This window comes from Patagioenas fasciata, chromosome 11, assembly GCF_037038585.1.
Source record: "Patagioenas fasciata isolate bPatFas1 chromosome 11, bPatFas1.hap1, whole genome shotgun sequence".
NCBI classification, from domain to species: domain Eukaryota; kingdom Metazoa; phylum Chordata; class Aves; order Columbiformes; family Columbidae; genus Patagioenas; species Patagioenas fasciata.
Genome location: NC_092530.1, coordinates 13,428,583 through 13,447,645, shown reverse-complemented (window position 1 = coordinate 13,447,645; position 19,063 = coordinate 13,428,583). Strand labels below are relative to the sequence as shown.

Sequence of the window (19,063 nt, the reverse complement as noted above, 5' to 3'; positions counted from 1 at the left end):
GGTAGAGCATCTGCTCTTTAAAGCGCTTGAGCGAAATGGGGATTATAGAAAAGCTGCAGAACGCTCCGAAACGGTGATATAACTCTGACATTTTTTTTGCCATTGCCTCTCAGTTCATCTCACAGCTGATTAGAAGAAACAAGGCTGAAACATGGAAGGTTGTTAATATTTGAAGCTTTGACACTCCAAACTTTTCAAGATGGCTGTAAGATACTTATTTTTCATAATGACAGAAAACATTATTTAAGAAAGAGTCAACCACAACATAACTTTGTGATAAATAACAGTTCTGCCTCTAATACATATATACAGACTGCTTGTAAACAAAAAATGCCCACAAGTCATGGAGTCTCCATGATTTTTATACAAGGCGCTATAGATTTCTTGGTTGTTGAAAACAGTCCTAGTGAAAGTTTGGTTTATAACCTCCTATTGCTACCGAAACAGTAAGAATGTTTATATTTACAAAGAAACAAAGACCATGGAGACCCCACAGCGTTATTTGCTAAAGATTTTAAGTTAGTGGGGTTTTCAAAATACACGTTGTGTCAGCATGTTCTGATTTAATGGACAGTACAGGTTGAACACCAGCAGGACGATACTCTAGCGCTTTGGTATTTCAACCCCTGAATATACAAAGACATGACTACAGCCTACTTCACAGTTTAATGCAAGTAAAGTGCAAGCCATAGTACAAGGGTGTCATACATTTTCATACATTAAGCATTATCTAAAAAAGGCTCTCTATACAAGTTTTATTAGCTACTTTAGTAAACTAGACAGAAGTCACCTATGGCCCAGCAAGTAATGGTCTTACAAGGATATTTTCTTTGTAATACAGTATGTGTCAAATGTAAAAAGTTTATTAATACTAGTGCATTTCTCTTATATCCTAACCTGTTTTCTTTTCAGATTTTTAAGCTGAAATCCTTGTTTCTCAGTAAAACAGAAGTCTTAACTGGCAACAGGGTCTTACTGATATTTTGGCCAGTGAACAAGATTTGTTAAGACATGTTTGTTTCATGGTTGCTAGTGAAAAAAGATGCAATAGAGTTAATATGTATATTATGGCATCCTTATTTAATCTGCAGCATTCGGACAGATGCATTTACAGTTAGTAGAAAGATCTGTATTGATACCCTCACCAACGCCTGAGAATGAACACTTTTCTAGAAATGTGAGGACAGAAACTAGAGGGCCTAGCTGGTCAAACAACAGTTTGTTGACTTTTTTATCATTTTTACAACATTCCTTTCTTTCAAATACTGCTCATACAGTGGCATTAATGCATACAGCAAAGTCCCTAATTGTCACTTTTAACACTTGTATGCGTCTGATAGAATTAAGCTGTCTGACCTGCATTAAGAATGAATATGGTTCTTTTCCTGAAGATAACAACAGGCAGTTTCTGTCTGAATTTTTTAGTACTTTTATTAAGAGTAGGTCCCAGTAGTATATCAGCTATTTCAAAAACTGGTAAAAGCTTAAATGATATTATTTGTAATCCTCCTTCTGAATGCTGAAGTATGGCATAAACTGTAAAACGCAGAAACTAAGCTTTAAAAAAAAAGCTTCCCCATCTGTTAGTTATACCAAGAATAGAGAGTTGCCTGCCTACACATTCGTGAATGGATCTGATCAGAAGTAAAACATTATGCTTACATCTAACAGGAGTAAAGAAAATAATTTTAAAAATCAACTAAGAAAATACGATTTACTAGTGTCACTTGAAATAATAATGTATTTTCCATTTCCATTTGATTTGCAGACACATGCCCTGTTAATGCCCATTGAGAGCCTCAGCCACACAGTGGGGATTCAGCTGGGACAAGAGTAGCTTGTCTGAAAAAGCTCCTTTGAACCTCAGCTTTAATGAGGGAAACGTTCGAGAAGAAAAATAATTTTTTCTAAATTAATCAGATAATATTGTTTCTTCAGTCTTTCCCGTTATTACCCATTTTTTGTACTAGCAGTAAATAAACATAATTTGGCGACAGAGAAGATGGTGATTTTAAGATCAGCGGTCTAAGGCATGTGATATGTGGAAAATCTACAAACCTACACTCCGAGCAAAAAGGCATTTGTTACAACGTGTGCCCTTCTGCCTTCACTAGAAATTCACAATTTCTCTATTGTGAAAACTAAAGAAAAAATTAAAAGTCCTGTATGAGACCAAGTTACCACTTATTTCTCTAACGTGACACTACAGGAACTCGGCTGTACTATAACCAGTATTTTCAGGCTGAGGCCCAGTAATACCAACAAGCCTGTGCTCTCTTAAGCAGAATCTCTCTAGGACTGAGTCCAGAGACAGGAATCAGGATCGCTGTAGAGACACAAGATTTGCTTATGCTAACAGAATTAGTGTTTAAACAGTAAATAAATTTGTGTGATAGGCACCTTTGTATTACAGTTTTGGGGGCAGCTGACAGGTGTCGCAGGTGGGGCTTAAGTTCTGCTGATCAGTTGTGCTGGACCTTGCCTTAGGCCAGCGTTCTGGCAAGGCTGAGGATTGTTTCAGACAATCCTCTTTGGAAGCACTTTGGCCCCAACTGCATGAAGAGTTTTTCCAAATCCTTGGAGAAATATCCAGAAAAAGCTCTGCCTGGCAGAGCTGTCCCACCCCAAGAGGCCAACAGCCGTGGTTTACTGGGATGTAAACAGCCCCTGGATATATCACCGTGGTCATAAGTACAACTATTTTTCTTTTTTCAAAAAAATAATGCTTTTATTACTTTGGAGGAAAAGACTACCTGATGAAAAAATATGGGGAATATGGTATGTGATGGTCTTAGGTCTGATTTGTGTTACTTGAGAAAAAGATAAGAGATACAAGAATTTTCTTTGTTCTCCTCGTTAATACGATACAGATAAAGAAAGTGCATCCCAAAAATCTCTTTGTGTAGTTCTGTATGTTAAGAACCAAGTTTTATCTAAACATTCAGGCAGGAAGTCTAGTAAGTTAATAAGTGTATTGTACTGGTGCTGTATAGTTCCCTTGATGAATTCAACAGCAATCTTTTGTTTTATTTTCTCCTCATTTAAAAGCATCTGATCAAAACCACCATAATACTCTCAGCTGTGTTGTGCAGTGTGTTTAAGTACCTTTTGGTTCAGGAGAATTTGACATATTTTAATTTGTGAGCAGGATTTGCTGCATGGATTTTTGAATACAATATCTGTATTGCACTTTGCATTCCAGCTATTTCAAAGGTCATGAAATGCCAAATAATTATGCTATGGTGACTTTGTACATTATTCTGTGTAGTACAGCACGATTAGTACCCCAATGCAGAAAGAAGAAACTAGTGGTGGGGGGAGAAGGGCTATGGGGTTGAGTAGACATGCAAGAAGTATGACAGAAGTCTTGTGAAATTACTTTAAAATGCCAGCTGGTGTTTCTGGAAGAATAGAGTATTTGTATTGCTTAATTTAACAATCAGATTTTGCTTGCTCTAAGACATAAGCAATGCTAGACAGATCTTGCAAAATTGTCTCCCAGTTCATCTTAACTTCCTTTCTTATAGGAAATTTCTCCAGTGTATCTCAGTTCATCATATGAATCTCTTGGATAATTTATCTTCACTATTCAGTGTAAATCACATTTACACATCTGCTCTCAAGAGCAGAATACAGAGTCATGACTCTCAGAATTTCAGAGAATATGCATTCGTGACATTGCAAGATTTGAAAAATAAGCTGAGCAAAAGTATGATCTCTCAACTTTTTATCTCATATTTCAGAAATATATTTTTTTAACTTTCAGAAATGAAAATTGAGATTGCCTGTTTTCCTTATTATTTGTGTTATTTTTGAGAAATATATCTTCCTAATGATGTTTGTCATTTTCTGCTGTATCAATAAGTAGCATTTTAGAAGAGAACTATCTTGTTTCTTTGTTCACCAGGGACTTCACTGAATATGCTTGGAGGATAGTTGTCACTTCTGTCTTGTGTTATAATACAGTGACATTTGAAATCCTTTTTGAAAGCTATTTTAAAATCATCTAAATATTTTTATATATTTTCTCCCCTTGTCCTGTTGAGGAGGGGGAGCGAGTGTGTTGTGGTGGGCCAGCCTACCACAGCCACTTTGTGGAGGCTGAACAGGAGAACGTCACCCAGTTCTGGCTTTGGGAATAATTACCTCTCTTCCTGGATACTAGGACCTCATTGAAATAACGTTTTTTCCCTCTATTATAGTGAACTGTATGAATTTTACAGTTCTTGATGTATGAGAGATGACTAGGCTTATCTTGTGAAAACATGATCGGTGAATGTCTGTGTTTAAGTGAATTGTCTCCAACTGTATCCACATACCTTTTGTTCTGCTTTCTAGAAATATGCAAGCAAGCAGTCAAAGGAAATTGTGAATTTATGTTCAGTAGCATTCAGAGCTTTTTTTTTTTTTTCCCAAGAATACAAGCATTTTCTCCAAAATCTGATTCTCAGAAATCATTCGCATCCAGGCAAGGAAGTGAAATACACTATGTGACTTGTGTCCCTTCCCAAACCAATCAATACAGGTTGGTTTTCAAATGATGTATTGAGTAACTTCACCTACTTGCTAATGTACTACTAACAGTTAAAAATTATTGCCAGACATCATCTAATTTTGAATAATTTACTCAGCTCTAGATGTCAGTCTATTGGAGAATTTAATTGATTAGTTCAAGATTTTTTTAAACTTAATTCCTATCCTTGAAGCATCAGAGCTTTTTTGAATTCTGTGACTCACAGTCCTGTGTGACTTAAATTCACAGTGAAGAAACTATGAAAACCTGCAGTACGTACCATATTCAGCGCAGAAGTTTTTCTTTCACCATGAAATACCTCAAATTACACTAAAATCAGTTTAAATTGCAGCATTAGTGAACAACCAACATTGTTCTACTCATATCTTAACCCCTGTGCCATACCTGCTTGCTTCTATGCATTCATTTTAAAGGCAGGCACAGTATGTTACAAACACAGTACCTAAATGGCATGTACAGTATGCCCATAGGGCCAGATTGGGATCTATTTGCTAGATGTACAGTGTACATTTTAAGGCACACTATAGGGATCGAGTTTACATTTTGATAACTCTGTCCTTTTATTTGCAAAGATGGTCACTACCTGGAAATGTTGCAAAAATAAATGTTCATCTCTAAGAGTGGCCAATGTATTTTTGTTTTCATTTTATATTTTTCTCAAGAAAAAAATGCGTGAAAATGTGAACTTTAGGGCATTTTAAAAAGTAAATGTCAACTACCGTGTTACATTTTATATACATAGATATGTTTTTCTATATATCTAAATATATAAAATGATTGTAGGAGCTCATACTATAAGCTTAGTTTTAGTACAGTACTTTAAATATACTTGTATTTATTTTCAGTCACACTTCTGCACTGCTTCTTTCTAATGCAGAGCTTGATACGGACATCGGTTGATAATAGCAAATAAAACAAAATTCATGAAGAATAATATTGTCTTATCATGCAATGTAGTAGGCATCCTGTGGCACTATTCTCTTACCCAGCTTATTTACAGTACTGCTGAGTACTTTGTCAATAAATATTACAGTGTTTGTCTTATTCAATTTTTCACGGCACCCAGCAATTTTTCAGGATACGAGTCCCGTCAGACGTGAGTTTCAATGAACGAGTGTGTGTGTGTCAGCATTGGTGCTGAGGTTGCAAGTTCAGAGGCTCCATTTTGAGATTTCACAGCAGCACTGTACTCACAAATGTCCAGGAAAAACTCATAGTTCTTTACTTTCCAATCATTAAACTTCTTTGACGTTAAGTTGGGATCATCCAGAAGGCTGTTGATAACTGTGAGGTCCCCTTCCTTCGCCTATCAAATTCCAGAAAGACACAGTACATGTCAAAATGAAGTTTATGCTACATTTTGTATTTCGGCACTTTATTTCTTCTTTCATTTTCATGCAAATGCTAAGGAAACTACTACAGACACTGGAATCTTTTACCCATATTCAAGAACTATTATGTCTTAAACTGTCTGGCAACTCAGTCCTCGGCTCTTTCTACCAGGTGTCTATAAAGGACAAATAATAATTGTGTGGTGGTGTTGGTTGGTTGGTTGTTTTTTTTTTCCTTAAACTGGAACGTATTTGCTTTCAAGTATTTTTAGTTTCTTTGGAACTTAATTCTAGAGCTACAAAGAAAGTCTCATCCATGGCAAACATTAAGAGATTATACTTGGACTAGTTTTTATTGCTTATGCACAAAATTAATGATAAAGCCTTACTTTTAAAGTGCTCTTGAGAACTCTGATGTGGTGAAGCTTTTCATTGATAACTGGATCATTACATCGCTTTACAAAAGACTTGCGGAACTCCTGCTTGGTGGAAGGACGCTGCTCTCCAAAAGCTGACAAACTAGCTTGCTCCAGAGATTTATATAGCTCTTGCAGACCATCTGTATTTTCTCCAATTTCTTTTATGTTTTCTGGAAGAAAATAGGTAAAGAAACCTAAGAACAAATCTAATCATTCAGATGAATTCTCTAAAACCAGCAAGCAGTAATGAAAATTAATGTATAAAGTAACTCTATAACGCGTTCTTCCAATTTTTGTTTTGATAAAACAAGAACATTTTAATCAGCCCCAAAGCTACATTCTCAGCACTACATCCAAACATTTGAAGTGCAAACTCCTGTGCAGTGACTGATGAATTTGCCAACATATAACGGTTCAACCACAAAAGCCTTGCTGACAATAATGGCAATATTGCCCTGGCTTTCAATGGCAGTAAAGAGGACCAGAACGTCTTCAAAATCTTACCTTCTGCACAGAAACTGTTATGCCTTCTAAGGGGAACTTTCTCTTCTAGCTTGTCGTCTGTTCCTTCTATGGACCTTACACGTCCCTTACCCCTGACGTCTCTGTTTCGGGGAAGACTTTGACTACGTTGCTTCTGTGGCCGGCTGTGAGCGCTGTGTCCCCTTGGACATTCCACCAAAGGGAAAGGCCCGTCCTGCTCATAATTATGACACCTTTGTACTGGTAGCGTTGCTTGTCTTCGTCTGTCCGGTGACATTCCGGGCCGGCCACCCATGTACTCTGCCTCGGGAGGAACAGTCTGAAGGAAATGGAGCCCTGAACTGGTTAACGGTGTCTCGATCAGGTCCTGCCACGAGCGCCGTTCTCGGTAGGGAGGTCTGCACCCTGATGAGTGCGTGCTGCCCGCTACATCTTGCCGAGAATCCTCGGCAGAAGAATGAGAATACGTTGATTCACTTGAAAAGTGTCGACCATGTTGGGATTCAGGGAATGGGCTGGAAGAATTCACCTGAAAAGATACAAAACCATCTGGCCATAAGACAATGTTTTGACCAGACCCAAGAAAATGGCTATAGAACATTATATGATACATACTAATAAAATGGACTGTTGTGTGTGTTTTGATATGTCACAATATGAACCTCTGCAAACAGAACATAATTAGCATTGAGAACTTTTATGCAAGTGCTATGTTTTAACCACTCCCTATTCTTGTTTTGTACATTCTCTGCCCATGAGCAGCTCCTGCTGGAAAGAACAGTATAATACTGGTACAGGTTTCCTGAAGACCTGCCCAGTTTACACTCAGTCCAGCAGTTTGCTCTGAAGACATGAAAGGCCCCAAAAGAAACCATCTTTGGGTTTCCAAATCCAGCCAAACAGAAAAAAAAAAAACCAACAAAAAAAACCAAAAAATCAAAAACAAACCAACTTCAGCGCCCAGGAAGATTTTTGAATTTTGGGGAGACTGCTGAAATTCTCAAATTATTGAAGTTATTCTGTTGGGTCTGTAAATAATTTTCATTAAAAAATAAAGAGAAAGGCAAAAAAGTGGAAAAACAGAAAGGGAGGGGCTTAACCTGTGTCCCAGTTGATAAAACAGCATCACATGGGTGAAAATCAGTCAACTTCACCCATGTGATGCTGTTGTCTCAGTCACTCTGTCTTTGGTTCTGGCTGTGTGAGGATCATGTCATTCACGCTGAAGAAAAATCTGAAAGAAAAATAGAGAACAGTCCTATCTGCGCTTAGAAACAAAATAATTATCACAGCCTGTCTATTTTCTGTATAATAGAAATGTTCTTATTTGCTACTAGAGCCTCTTCATATACAAATATTTGGGTTTTTTTTTCCCCTCAGTTCCCCAAACCTGTCTGTACACAATATAATAGAAGCACTTTTGTCAGCTATTGAACATCGTATGACACTAACAGAAGATATTGTCTCTACTATGGTATTGTACACAATGCCTCATGCTGTAAAAAAAAAAACAAAAAACAAAACAACCCTGCCTCTAAAGATGTGCTCTTAAAAAAAGATGCGTTCTTAAAAAAATGTTTGTACTAAAATATGATTACTGCATGAATGTGATCTGGTCTTAATCTCTAGTATCCAATATCCAATATTTGTACTTGAGAAACAGTCTCAGTTAATACAAACTATCCCATCCACCATATTCTTTCCATATTCTGCAGTAAAGTCAACATTTGAATATTCTGTTTGTATTATTAGGTGTAGTCTCCCAAGTCCCACAAACCTTGTCATATGACATGTGTGTAAGGAGACATTTACCTCTCCTCCCTTTGTTATTGGCTTGTTGTGGAAACATTCAGCTCCTGAGGATCAGCAGTAATTTCGTTCTTACAACAAAGCCTTTGTTCTGCCTTTATGGTAATTAAATATTCCAAAACAAGGGAAATGCAAATCAAGGCACACAGATATTTTTTGGTAACCTACTGCCAAATGCAATATCTTTAACTCACTGAGGGCGTTCGGTGGTAGGCGTCACCCAGAGTGGAAGAGCCTTCCTGCTTCAGGGTTAGGGAGCCCTCGGTGTCGTCCTGGTCGCTTTCACTCCAGTAATCTGCTGGCAAAACATCCCGGGGTCACTCATGAGCTTTTCCACGCGAAAGCAGGTCCCACATTTAAAAAATATCATTAGCATGCAAAGGTAAGAACGCACTTGTGAATATGTCTGGCACCTAAGATACACAGATACGTGGAAGAACTTTCAAACAGGTTGGGCACCCAGCTCCTGCTGTGCCTAAAAATGGCTTCTGGTCACACACTTTCAAAGTGCAACTTCATTCTAGATGCTGAAGTAGAGCCAAGCCTCAACGCTTAAATTGACTGTGTTAGCAGAACAGGTTCCACCACGGATGATGGTGAAAAGGCAAGGCTGGCACCGGAGCTCAGGAGGCGCAGAAATGGTTCTGAAGCGCAGGTTGACCTGTGCTCGCAGTGTCTTCACTTACTCTGCGGTGACGATCACACCCGATGCTCTGACCTGGGACATTCCTCACCCTCAACCTGGCATTCTCTTAATTGCTCGTTTGAAAATATTTTCCTTAGTGGTAGCACAAATAAATATTGATATATTAAGAGTTCTTAAAGGATATTTATTCTTACGAAAACTGATATTTTAAAAGATATGGCACATATGTCAACAAATATATTAGTTATGACATCTCTTTGTTCAAATTATGACCATATGTGTACTCTGCTCTCTTCTAATGACAATCTCTGAAGCGTTACCTTCATCTGGATGAATGTCCTTGTCATCAGGGGTGTAACCAATTGCTGCGAGACCCAAACGATTCATCCATCTAATAGAACAATGAAAAATGAGGAAGAGAGATATTTTAAAGGCACATGTAGTATAAATGTGAGGGCATACACGTTCTTAACATTTGGAAAAGTCAGAGATGACACTCAGTCCAAAAAGTTTCAGGTGTATTCAGTGGTTAATAGTTTTATGTGAGGGTGCTCCAGTTCATATATAATATCAGACTCATTGCATTTTATTCTGCCGCCCAGAAAGCTGAAGAATCACGACATCCATCTTCCTTATGTCATCAAGAAAGAGAGAAGTGTACCTACTAACATGCTAAACACAGTTTTTAGAGTAGTCTGTGTAGAACAGAGAACATCCAGCTCTGTCTCCACTGTAGCAGAATCAAATCCCTCTCTAAGCTGCATCTGAACCTATCTGTGTGGAATGGTTTCCAGAGACATTATGTAAAGGAGCAGATTGCATTTATTCTGATTACTACTTCTATTCATTTCAAGAACTTGCCTGAATTGCCAAAATACTATAAAATAGCGTTATGGCAATAATTGTATGAAAACCTGTATTAGGAAACAAGTTGTATTACCTTTGTATACTCAAAAAGCTTAAACAGGCTATGACAGTGTTCCACTGGTTATGTGCTGCTCTGCTAGATTCATGATACGGGTGGTATAAATGTTTGGTTTGTTTAGCTGTGATGTCAACATTATTTTCCTTTGATTTTTTAAAATACAGAATCTTAAATTAGAAACCTTCAGAAAAAAACAAGACTTGGTAAATTGAAAGTACTTCAATATTTGCATTTTTTTATCAGATGTTTTGGTTTCTTTCCTTGTCCCTAAATTAATCCGTTTGATAAAAATTTTTTTTTTTATTCATTAGGAAAATAGTTTACTTTTGGGAAAATACCTTTAGAGATATCTTTATGTAAGATTACTGGATGTTTATACAATATATAGTTGAAAGACAGGAATAAAGGAAACTAACATGTAGAGAGGAAAGTCACTTCTTAATGTTCAGCAGGCGGAAAATCAAGAATCAGCTTATTTTCATCAACAAAGAAATATAACCACAGAAAAAAGCCCTGTTAATAGACATCTGTAATGATTGCAATGCATTCTTGACTATCGCCTTACTCAGTGACTGGATTATTTACGGTCATTAATTTGCTAGTGTGTTGCACGTCAGTGTTTTCTAGAAGCAGCCCTTTTCCTTTTTTAACATTTCAACATAACATCCGTTAATAATGATGGTTTTGATTGATGAACTGTATGCTGACAAAAACACCTTTCAAGGATTTCAAGACAGATGTTAGCAAACAATGCATAGCGTGTCATAAGGACAAGTTTTTGGAAATTAAAACAAGAAAACTATTCAGTGTAATTCTTTCCTCACTTGTAATAGAACTGAATAAAAGCTTCTAGGGACACAGGTGCATGTATTATTGGTCTAATGGCACAATATATGGGAGATGCTATAGACATCAAGGAGGCAGAAAACGAAGGGAGAACTCTCCACTAAAAATAGCGCAGAGTTCAGGATGTATCGATCTGCTCCACACAACACTCTGCAGTTGCTCAGAGCCACGATCTTAATCTGCAATATTGGATATAACACTGACTCATCGCGTGGCCTTCAGCAAATCGTTCTACATATCTTACGACCTCCCTAAGTGTCCAAAGGGGACAACAACATTTACTTCTTACAGGGAATTGTTATAGGGTTTAATTTACTTGCAAAACTGAGAACATAAAGAATTATACAATAACATTGCTTTGCCTTTCAGTAGTAAAAAAGAAGTCAGCAAATTAGAAATAACAGTGGAAATGATTAGTTTTCACAAAGATCAGCTGCAGGGTTCAGACTGCTTGTGGAGACGCTGTTTGTACAAGCACGTCAATAACTCATCTTTATCATGAAGTCAATTTAAAATGCGTTAACAGGTTCACTGAAAAGCTTTTCTACAGTGCGCACCAGTGTAATTTTGTTCAAACGGCTGATCACTTGACATTTGCTGCTCTTGAAAGGCATATTCTTTATTGCCGTAATTGAAATGACATCATCCCCTCACTCATTATTAGGCATTTGTATTCACTGTTTTTTTCAAGAGTTGTTCCTGAATTTCTAAACTCATTAGTATTGGAGCAAAATAGTTTTAGTCATACTTTCCCATATGCCTTTGGCAATTAAGCAGAATGTCTCAGCGACTTCAATGAAGATTCTGCTTAAGCACCAATGATAAATTAGGACTCATTACCATTTTCAAATCTAAAACAGAGTCAGCTGTTTCGGTGGTTGGCACTTGAAAATTTATATTGTCTTAAATTTATTGCCAAATTTATCTTGTTGCTCATTGCTAATTTGAAGGTTTTAAATCTTGGAAGTGTATATAGATAATAGTCAAAATGTTAATATTAACCTTCAAGAGAACACAGATATTCTTAGCATAGACAGAGTATGAACTTTACTCATATGGCTTCGATGTCCAAATCTGGAATTAACAGAAAGAAATCTTCCTAAGACTGCTCAGGTTTTTCTCTTCCAAAGGGCACGAAGATTGCCCGCTATAGTTACAAGTACTTTGTTACCTCATTTACCTCAATTTAGACTTAGCTCTTTGTGAAGATAACAAAAAGGGTTATCTGATGACATTCAGTGGCTTATAATGATAAAATCTCTTCTGATAAAAGAAAAAGAATCTCAATTTTAGGTTTTGTGTTTTTTAAAAAAGCACAGGTGAATGTTTTTGAGGTTAATCAGGAGTTATAGAAGTGCTGAGGTTACAGATCCTTTTCTTACAGTTCACAGGTCTTTTTTTCAAGGAAATGCAAACTCTGTTCAAAAGGAACACTGCGTAAACTCGATGAATTTACTTGATGAGCAAACCACTTTCATTTTTAAGCAAACAGGCAGTGAAGGTTATAAGAAGTTCTCTGTGGAAAGCTTGGAAACTCAGCCATTTGGTTCTGAATACTGCGTTAATGCCTCATAGGCAAATGTCAAGGCTTCGGGAAGGCAACGGGAATCTGTGTCAGAATGAGACTCCCCGAGGGAGCGACGAGTGCGTGTTTCATTGAAGGTCAGGCGGTGCAAGACTATGTGACACCTGACAAGCAGCAATAGTGAAAAAAACCCAGGAGATCGTTTGTCTAATTTGGTGTATAGAGCTGTTACCCCTAATAGCTCTTTGAATTCCATGTGATCGCAAAAGACATGAGATATTCTGTACAGAAAACTTACATCTCTATGTATCTTGGCCCCCTGAGGCACAATTTGGAGACATCTCCCCAGATTATTTGATAATTTCAACCTCTCTTTTCTTCTGGCAATTAGACAACTTAAACAGCACATCTCACTAAGTTTGAGAAAGTCACTCAAGGAACCACAGGGTTTGAATCCAAGGTAGAAATTAACTGTGATGCACATAGAGCTGTGCTAAATACCCCAAGGATTCCCTGCTACATCGTCAAACCTTCAATATTGTACAACATCTCCATAAGATATAACAACTTAGAAGGGACCAAGAAGCGTATTCTTTACTTTTTTATTGCCTATACCTCAGTGAACCAAATGTAGGGATAGGTAATCCTCAGCTAAAGTCATCTAAATACATTAGTAAGTTTTATACTTTGTCTCAATGGCTTAACTCCTAAAAAAAGTCAGACTTGGCTTTAGTTAATTCTGTTTACAACAAACGGGCACTGTTGCCATTGCTTCGGGATGAAATAGAGCTGCATGGTAGGAAGTTCAGTTAAATGTACTGAGATAATTCTGGCTCATATCAGGGATTACAGCCCAGAGCCTCTTCCAAGAGTCAGATTCTGTCCCCGGGCCTGGCAAGTGATGGTTGCAAAGGCACCAAGGGCAGTGATGAACTAAGTAGCTGTGACAATAATCAAAACTCGATACTGAAGAGTGAGACATGCTTGAAATGCCCTGAATTGTCCAGAGTCAGGAGCACATTCTCCTACCGATCGTTTAATAAGAACACTGGAGCAATGTTAAAGTGGATTGAACAGCAGGGAAACAATTTCCTCTAGCTTCACTGTCCTAACTCACTGCATGACAAACAAGAATATGTCACCACTCATGGTACAAATGCAGTAAATTTCTGTTTGCTGACTGTTATAATTTAGTCCTGCCGAGTATGGTGATGAGCCAAGTCCAAGGTCTGTGTGAGGTTCTGGGACTGAAGGCAACAGGAGTTTTCATAGCAGGATCAGCCTTCACCCCCTTGGCTGCTCCTTTCTACAGTCTGGAGTGAAACAGCACAAGTGAGAAAACCAAACCAACTTGGACAATCTCAGTTATAATACATTTGAGAGAACTATTATGTTCTGTGCAGGAGAATAAAAAGCAAAGTCAAGAAGATAACAATTTAAAAAAATAGGTCAAAGACTTATTTTTAGGATTGTAATTAAAACTGTTCCATAAATCCATGGGGAGCAGGTCAGCAAGTAGTGAGTTTCTGTGGGTCAAATCAGTTTTACTTGCTAATATCCTCAATGCTGGATACACTTTTTGCATATACCAGATGGCTGGTAGATAGAAAAAAACTATTTAATTCAGGTGAAAAAGTAAGTCATGGGTATGTCTTGAAAAGATATAAATCCAATAAAGGGTCTGTCTGCTTTCATGATTTCTTTCTGTTAAATCTTCATTTTAAATGAAACCACTGAAATACCAAGGTATTAAAGGATAAAATAAAAAAATAGTTATATATTTGCTATCTTTCTTGCATCTTTTTATCAATTAATCATTGCACTTGTACATCATCTCAGGTTTGTATTAAAAATGTTTCAGAGCAGGAATACATCTTTTTTTGCTTTTGAGATTGCATCTGCACTCGGTTAAAAGGAAAAAAAACAATGAAAGTGGAAGTCAAATTTGAATTAATCAAGTTATCTTTACATCTATAAAAATATAGATTCCCTTGAACCATCTATTTCATACATCAAGTATACTCAGTTCAATTTGTATTTAAGTTTTTATTAAAACCTTTGTGTTATATTTTTTTACATCAGTGGGATAACTGGATTCCAGAATTTCCTGTAAATGTTTTTTACAATACAGAGTTTTATTTAGAATTGATTTTGTATTTGTTAAGCTGGCTTCTTTCTGACCAGTCTTTTTTTAGTGGACACCTGAAAAATCAATATGCTTCCTGTTTTAGCTCCTAACATACATTATTTTCACTATTTTCTAGAGTTGTAGAGGTAATATATTAATCGAACAGAATAAAGGTTCCTGTAATAGCTAAAGCAAAAATAATGCCTTTATTTTTCTCCAAACAACAGAAGTCCAGAAATGTAACTGATGTGTCACAGGGAAATACAACACTGAGCAATCTCCTCAACGGGTTCATCTCTCCGAATATATCAGCTCTCAGCAGCCTGTATTTCTACTATTTTATTTGTCACAGTTGCTTGAATTTGTTAAGTAAAATCATTCATGGGATAAAGCATAAGCACTCTGATTTGATAATTTGACCTGACTCTCTTGATCTTGTTTCATGCATTGTCTTCTTAGATTTGTCAGACTGGCAAAATGTGAAAAAAGCCCTAGAGAGCTTAAGAGTTGACAAGTGAACCGTGACAATTTATACCCTTCTTTGCATGTGCATCTACTTCATGTAATTCACAGGAGGGTTTTTTCTAATTGTCTTTTGTTGTTGTTGTTTTTTGACTTCATTCTGTCAACCAAATGCACTTTTTGTTGTTGTTTTTTTGTTTGTTTTTGGGTTTTCTTTTCCCCTCTCTCTCTCCTAGTCGATGATAGAAAAAAAAAGTTCACTATTTCTGAAATAAATTGCCCTTCTGGTAACAAGTGAAATAGCATCTTCTTGTATAAATATAACTGTTTATTACAGAGAATATACATACAATCACTATAATAAAAATACTGTTAAATACCTGACTTATTTAATTACGTCTATTACTTATTTCTATTACTAAAAACTTCAGATTTTGCAGTGTTGACGTAGTATCTCCACTATAGCATCATGATATGTGACTGTAATGCATGTGCACTTACTACTGAGAGGCACAGCATTGTAATCACAAAATCTGCTGTATTGAGTGCAGTTGACCTGTTTGACTCCCAGAAGACTATACCCATACACAATGGTATTATTTACAGCAGAATTTGATTAAGTTAATTTTGTAATGTAAACTAGTACAGAAAGCCACCACAAATCATAACACTAAGAGTGTTATGGCTGAATTCACACCTGAATGCTCATTTGGATTGCATGTTGGAGAATTGCAGTTGTATATTGCAAACTCCTTTGAACTGCTTCAGTGTAATGCTATAAAACAGCGGTATTGAGGGGGATATGGTAGTTCACAAGTGTATAGTCCATAAATTGGAGAAAGGAGGAGTTAGGTGGCTAGCCAGGAAAAGCAGATTTTGAAGACTTGCAGCTCTGTACCAGGAATTTCTAGTGTAGCATTTTGCCCACTATTCACATCATGGTTTCATCCGGTCTCCAGGGCCTACAGCTCATTCTGATCAGAAAATTGTTTTACCTGTGCTGCAACTTGTGAGCTTTTATGTGAGAAAAATAAATTAGAGGAGTGAAGTGGCCTTGGGCAAGGACTATTTTTCCTGGATTTGAAACAAGTTTCTAGGAACCTGAAGGAAGAAGGGGAAAACCTGCTGTTGATGTTTACTTACACTTACACCACCACTGGGAAGCTCCATTTCAGGGATTTCTGTTTGAAAAGTGCCTTTCATGTCCTGCATAATTCTCTTCTTGCTTTTCATCAGGTAAGGGACTGGGGAGTAAGAGCTCTTAGATAATTTACTCAGCTCTATTTATTAAAGAACAGTTAAATTAGGAGGGAGAGATCTAACATGATTACCCTCCTGCTCACTTCTCCAAGAACTCTTGTTTAAGTGGGGCAATATCTAACAGGGGTGTATGTCTGAAATTTTTAGTTATAAAGTAAATTAAAACTGTGAAAGATACCTTAATACTGGCCCACCATCTGAGTTGGCCAAGATCTGTCAAGGGGACTAACATGCGACAAATTTAAGGAAGACAGCCAAATGAGCTTCAGTGATAAACAGGGTGGTTTAGGGAAACCCTTGAGCGACTTGGTTATATTCCCTACGTAAAAATACACAGGATACGCACCCTGAAGTTTGCTTATAATCAATAGAGATTTAATTCATATTAAAGCAAACTGAAAATTGAAGTAAAGGGAAATATTATGTTTGAAACTTTCAGGTCTTTACTTGGAAATATTGGAAGTGACCCCTACAAAATCAATCATCATTCTATTTCAGCAAGCAGCAGATATTGGTTCCATTTTTTGAATGAATGCAAAAGATTTATGGGAGTTATTAAAATTGCAAAGTTAACCCAGTTATTCAAATCAAATGTGATCAAATTATTCAGCCTGAAATAGAAACTAATTTTTTTTAATTTAATATTTGGAGTCCATGAGGAGATTGTAAATGCACTGCACTGCACACTTCAATCACATGAAAGTTTTAAATAAAGTAGATATCATAAAACAACTGAATATTAAATTCAGTGCTACTTTCCTTAGGAGTATTAAAGCCATAAACAGGATATGCATGGTATGGTAATAGATGAAGCACTTCTGGGAAATAAGGCCTTTAACAAGCTTGGAGCGCCCCGTGACCACAGCAAGCGAAAGATGAGCTCATCTATTTCATTATTAATTCATTTCTAAGAACACAACTATGTTCATGTAAGACCTGACAAAACAGCATGAGCATTAATTTTGCAAACCGAAGTCTGTCTGCACCATGTGACACAGCAGGCGAAATTCAGCTGCAGAGTGGCTCTATCTGCCACATACAAATCAATTACTACCCATTGGTGTACAATTCTTTCAATGGCAATGCAGTATTAAAGGCAGATTAAAATATTCTGGAGTGGGAAAAATTATTAAACAGCGAATCTGAAGTTAGAAACTGTAAAAACAGCTGTTAAAAACAAAAACTGGTGGTAAATGCAATTGAAGAAAGGGTATAATTTCATGTCATAGCCAATAAAGGAGTTCTATGTTCCTCTTCATATTAGAACTCCTTTACTTTTCAGCGTGAAAGATCTACCCTTCTGTCAGCATGGAAAATCCAGTTAAATTTTGTGGTGACAGCAGGAATGTGAGATACCATGCAGAACATTTGCCCTATTTCCTCAGATAACATGGCTAGCAATTTGCTGGGAAGACGGAGATTTCTGAAATTAGTATTTTAAGTGCATTTTTCATCTACGAATCTTGTTTCTCATTTCAAATTTTGCACAGGGTATCAGTGAGAAGGAACTCCAGGAAGCATTGAAAATGCTGCAGGGGATGCCCAGGGATTTTTACAGGGGCAGCACAGTCATCCATCATTTGGGCTGGGGAATGAATTACAATTACTCTACAGGAAGAGCATTTCTGAATGAAAAGTACTGCAAAAAAAAATTACTTCAAGAGGAAGTTCACCTTTTGTCTTTACCCCTGGGAAGCAGACTCAAAAAGTCAGGAAAATGTCTCTCATAAATTCCAGACTAACATGGCAGCGTGATATGAAAATCCATCCTGGCACCTTTCCAGCTGCGACTCTCCGCAGAGGCTGTAAACTGTCACGCAGGCAGCTTCCTCGCTCCCCGGTGTACCAAAATCAATGAATATTGTAAGAGCAGTTTATTGAATGTATGTCAAGACTTCCTGGTTTTCCTCGAGTCAGAACATTTTATGGCATAATAGAAAGATGTGATCAATGGCACTTCAGCAAATCACAGCTATCCAAGTGGCTAAAATCTAGGGAGAGACCAGGCTTAGCTAAAAATAGCAGAAGATCCTCACGTCAGTTTTGGTGCAAAACAAATCTCAGTCACATTACATAACTGAACAATGGAACGGTATTAACATTAGAAAAATATTTTTCAGCAAATCTATATCCTGTAAATGACAGCTAGCCACAGCAAGATACTCCTGAGGACTGAACCTCATCATCGTCATCAGTGGATGATGAACTAGCCTGAAGTGTTCTCATGCAGCCAGTCTTCTACATCAATACAGGTTTTCTTGAAGGGCCATGTAAGCCACAGAATATAAATGTTCAATTTAAACATAATTTTTAGACATTATTATTCCAAAGAATATTCTCAGTTGTATCCTGAGATAGTTGTGTCTAAGTCTGCGAACAGAAATAACGAACTAAATCTCAAAGCTTCAGCAGTCTATGCCAGGGAAGATTTAAGACTTCAAAGTACGATAACATTGTCCCGTGTGCCCTTGCTTTTTATCTCAGCTGGGAATAAACAAATTACCAAAGTAACAGGAGGAGGTAGAACATTTGACTCTGCCTTTGAGCATCAAAGGTACCTCCCCACCTTTATCTAACCTCTGCCTTCATCACTCAATCACAAAATAGAAGCAGAGGGTAATTTGGGGTAGAAGAGATCTCAGGAGGTCACCTAGTCCCCCAGCCCACCCACAGCAGGACCAGCCTTGATGTTGGG

The 19,063-nt window shown here is 37.2% G+C and overlaps 1 protein-coding gene across 1 annotated transcript in view; it reads right to left on the bottom strand.

The window, feature by feature from the left end:
- Window positions 1-388: 388 nt before the first annotated feature.
- The window catches only part of LOC136106224 (connector enhancer of kinase suppressor of ras 2-like), a 171,911-nt gene continuing 153,236 nt past the window's right edge, over window positions 389-19,063 (bottom strand). The window contains exons 20-24 of the mRNA XM_065846445.2: window positions 9,543-9,613; window positions 8,771-8,874; window positions 6,789-7,296; window positions 6,255-6,454; window positions 389-5,840 (exon numbers count right to left, since the gene is read on the bottom strand). Coding sequence (XP_065702517.2) covers window positions 5,625-5,840; window positions 6,255-6,454; window positions 6,789-7,296; window positions 8,771-8,874; window positions 9,543-9,613 — 1,099 coding nt within the window. The 3' untranslated portion in view covers window positions 389-5,624. The remainder of the gene's footprint in view (window positions 5,841-6,254; window positions 6,455-6,788; window positions 7,297-8,770; window positions 8,875-9,542; window positions 9,614-19,063) is intronic.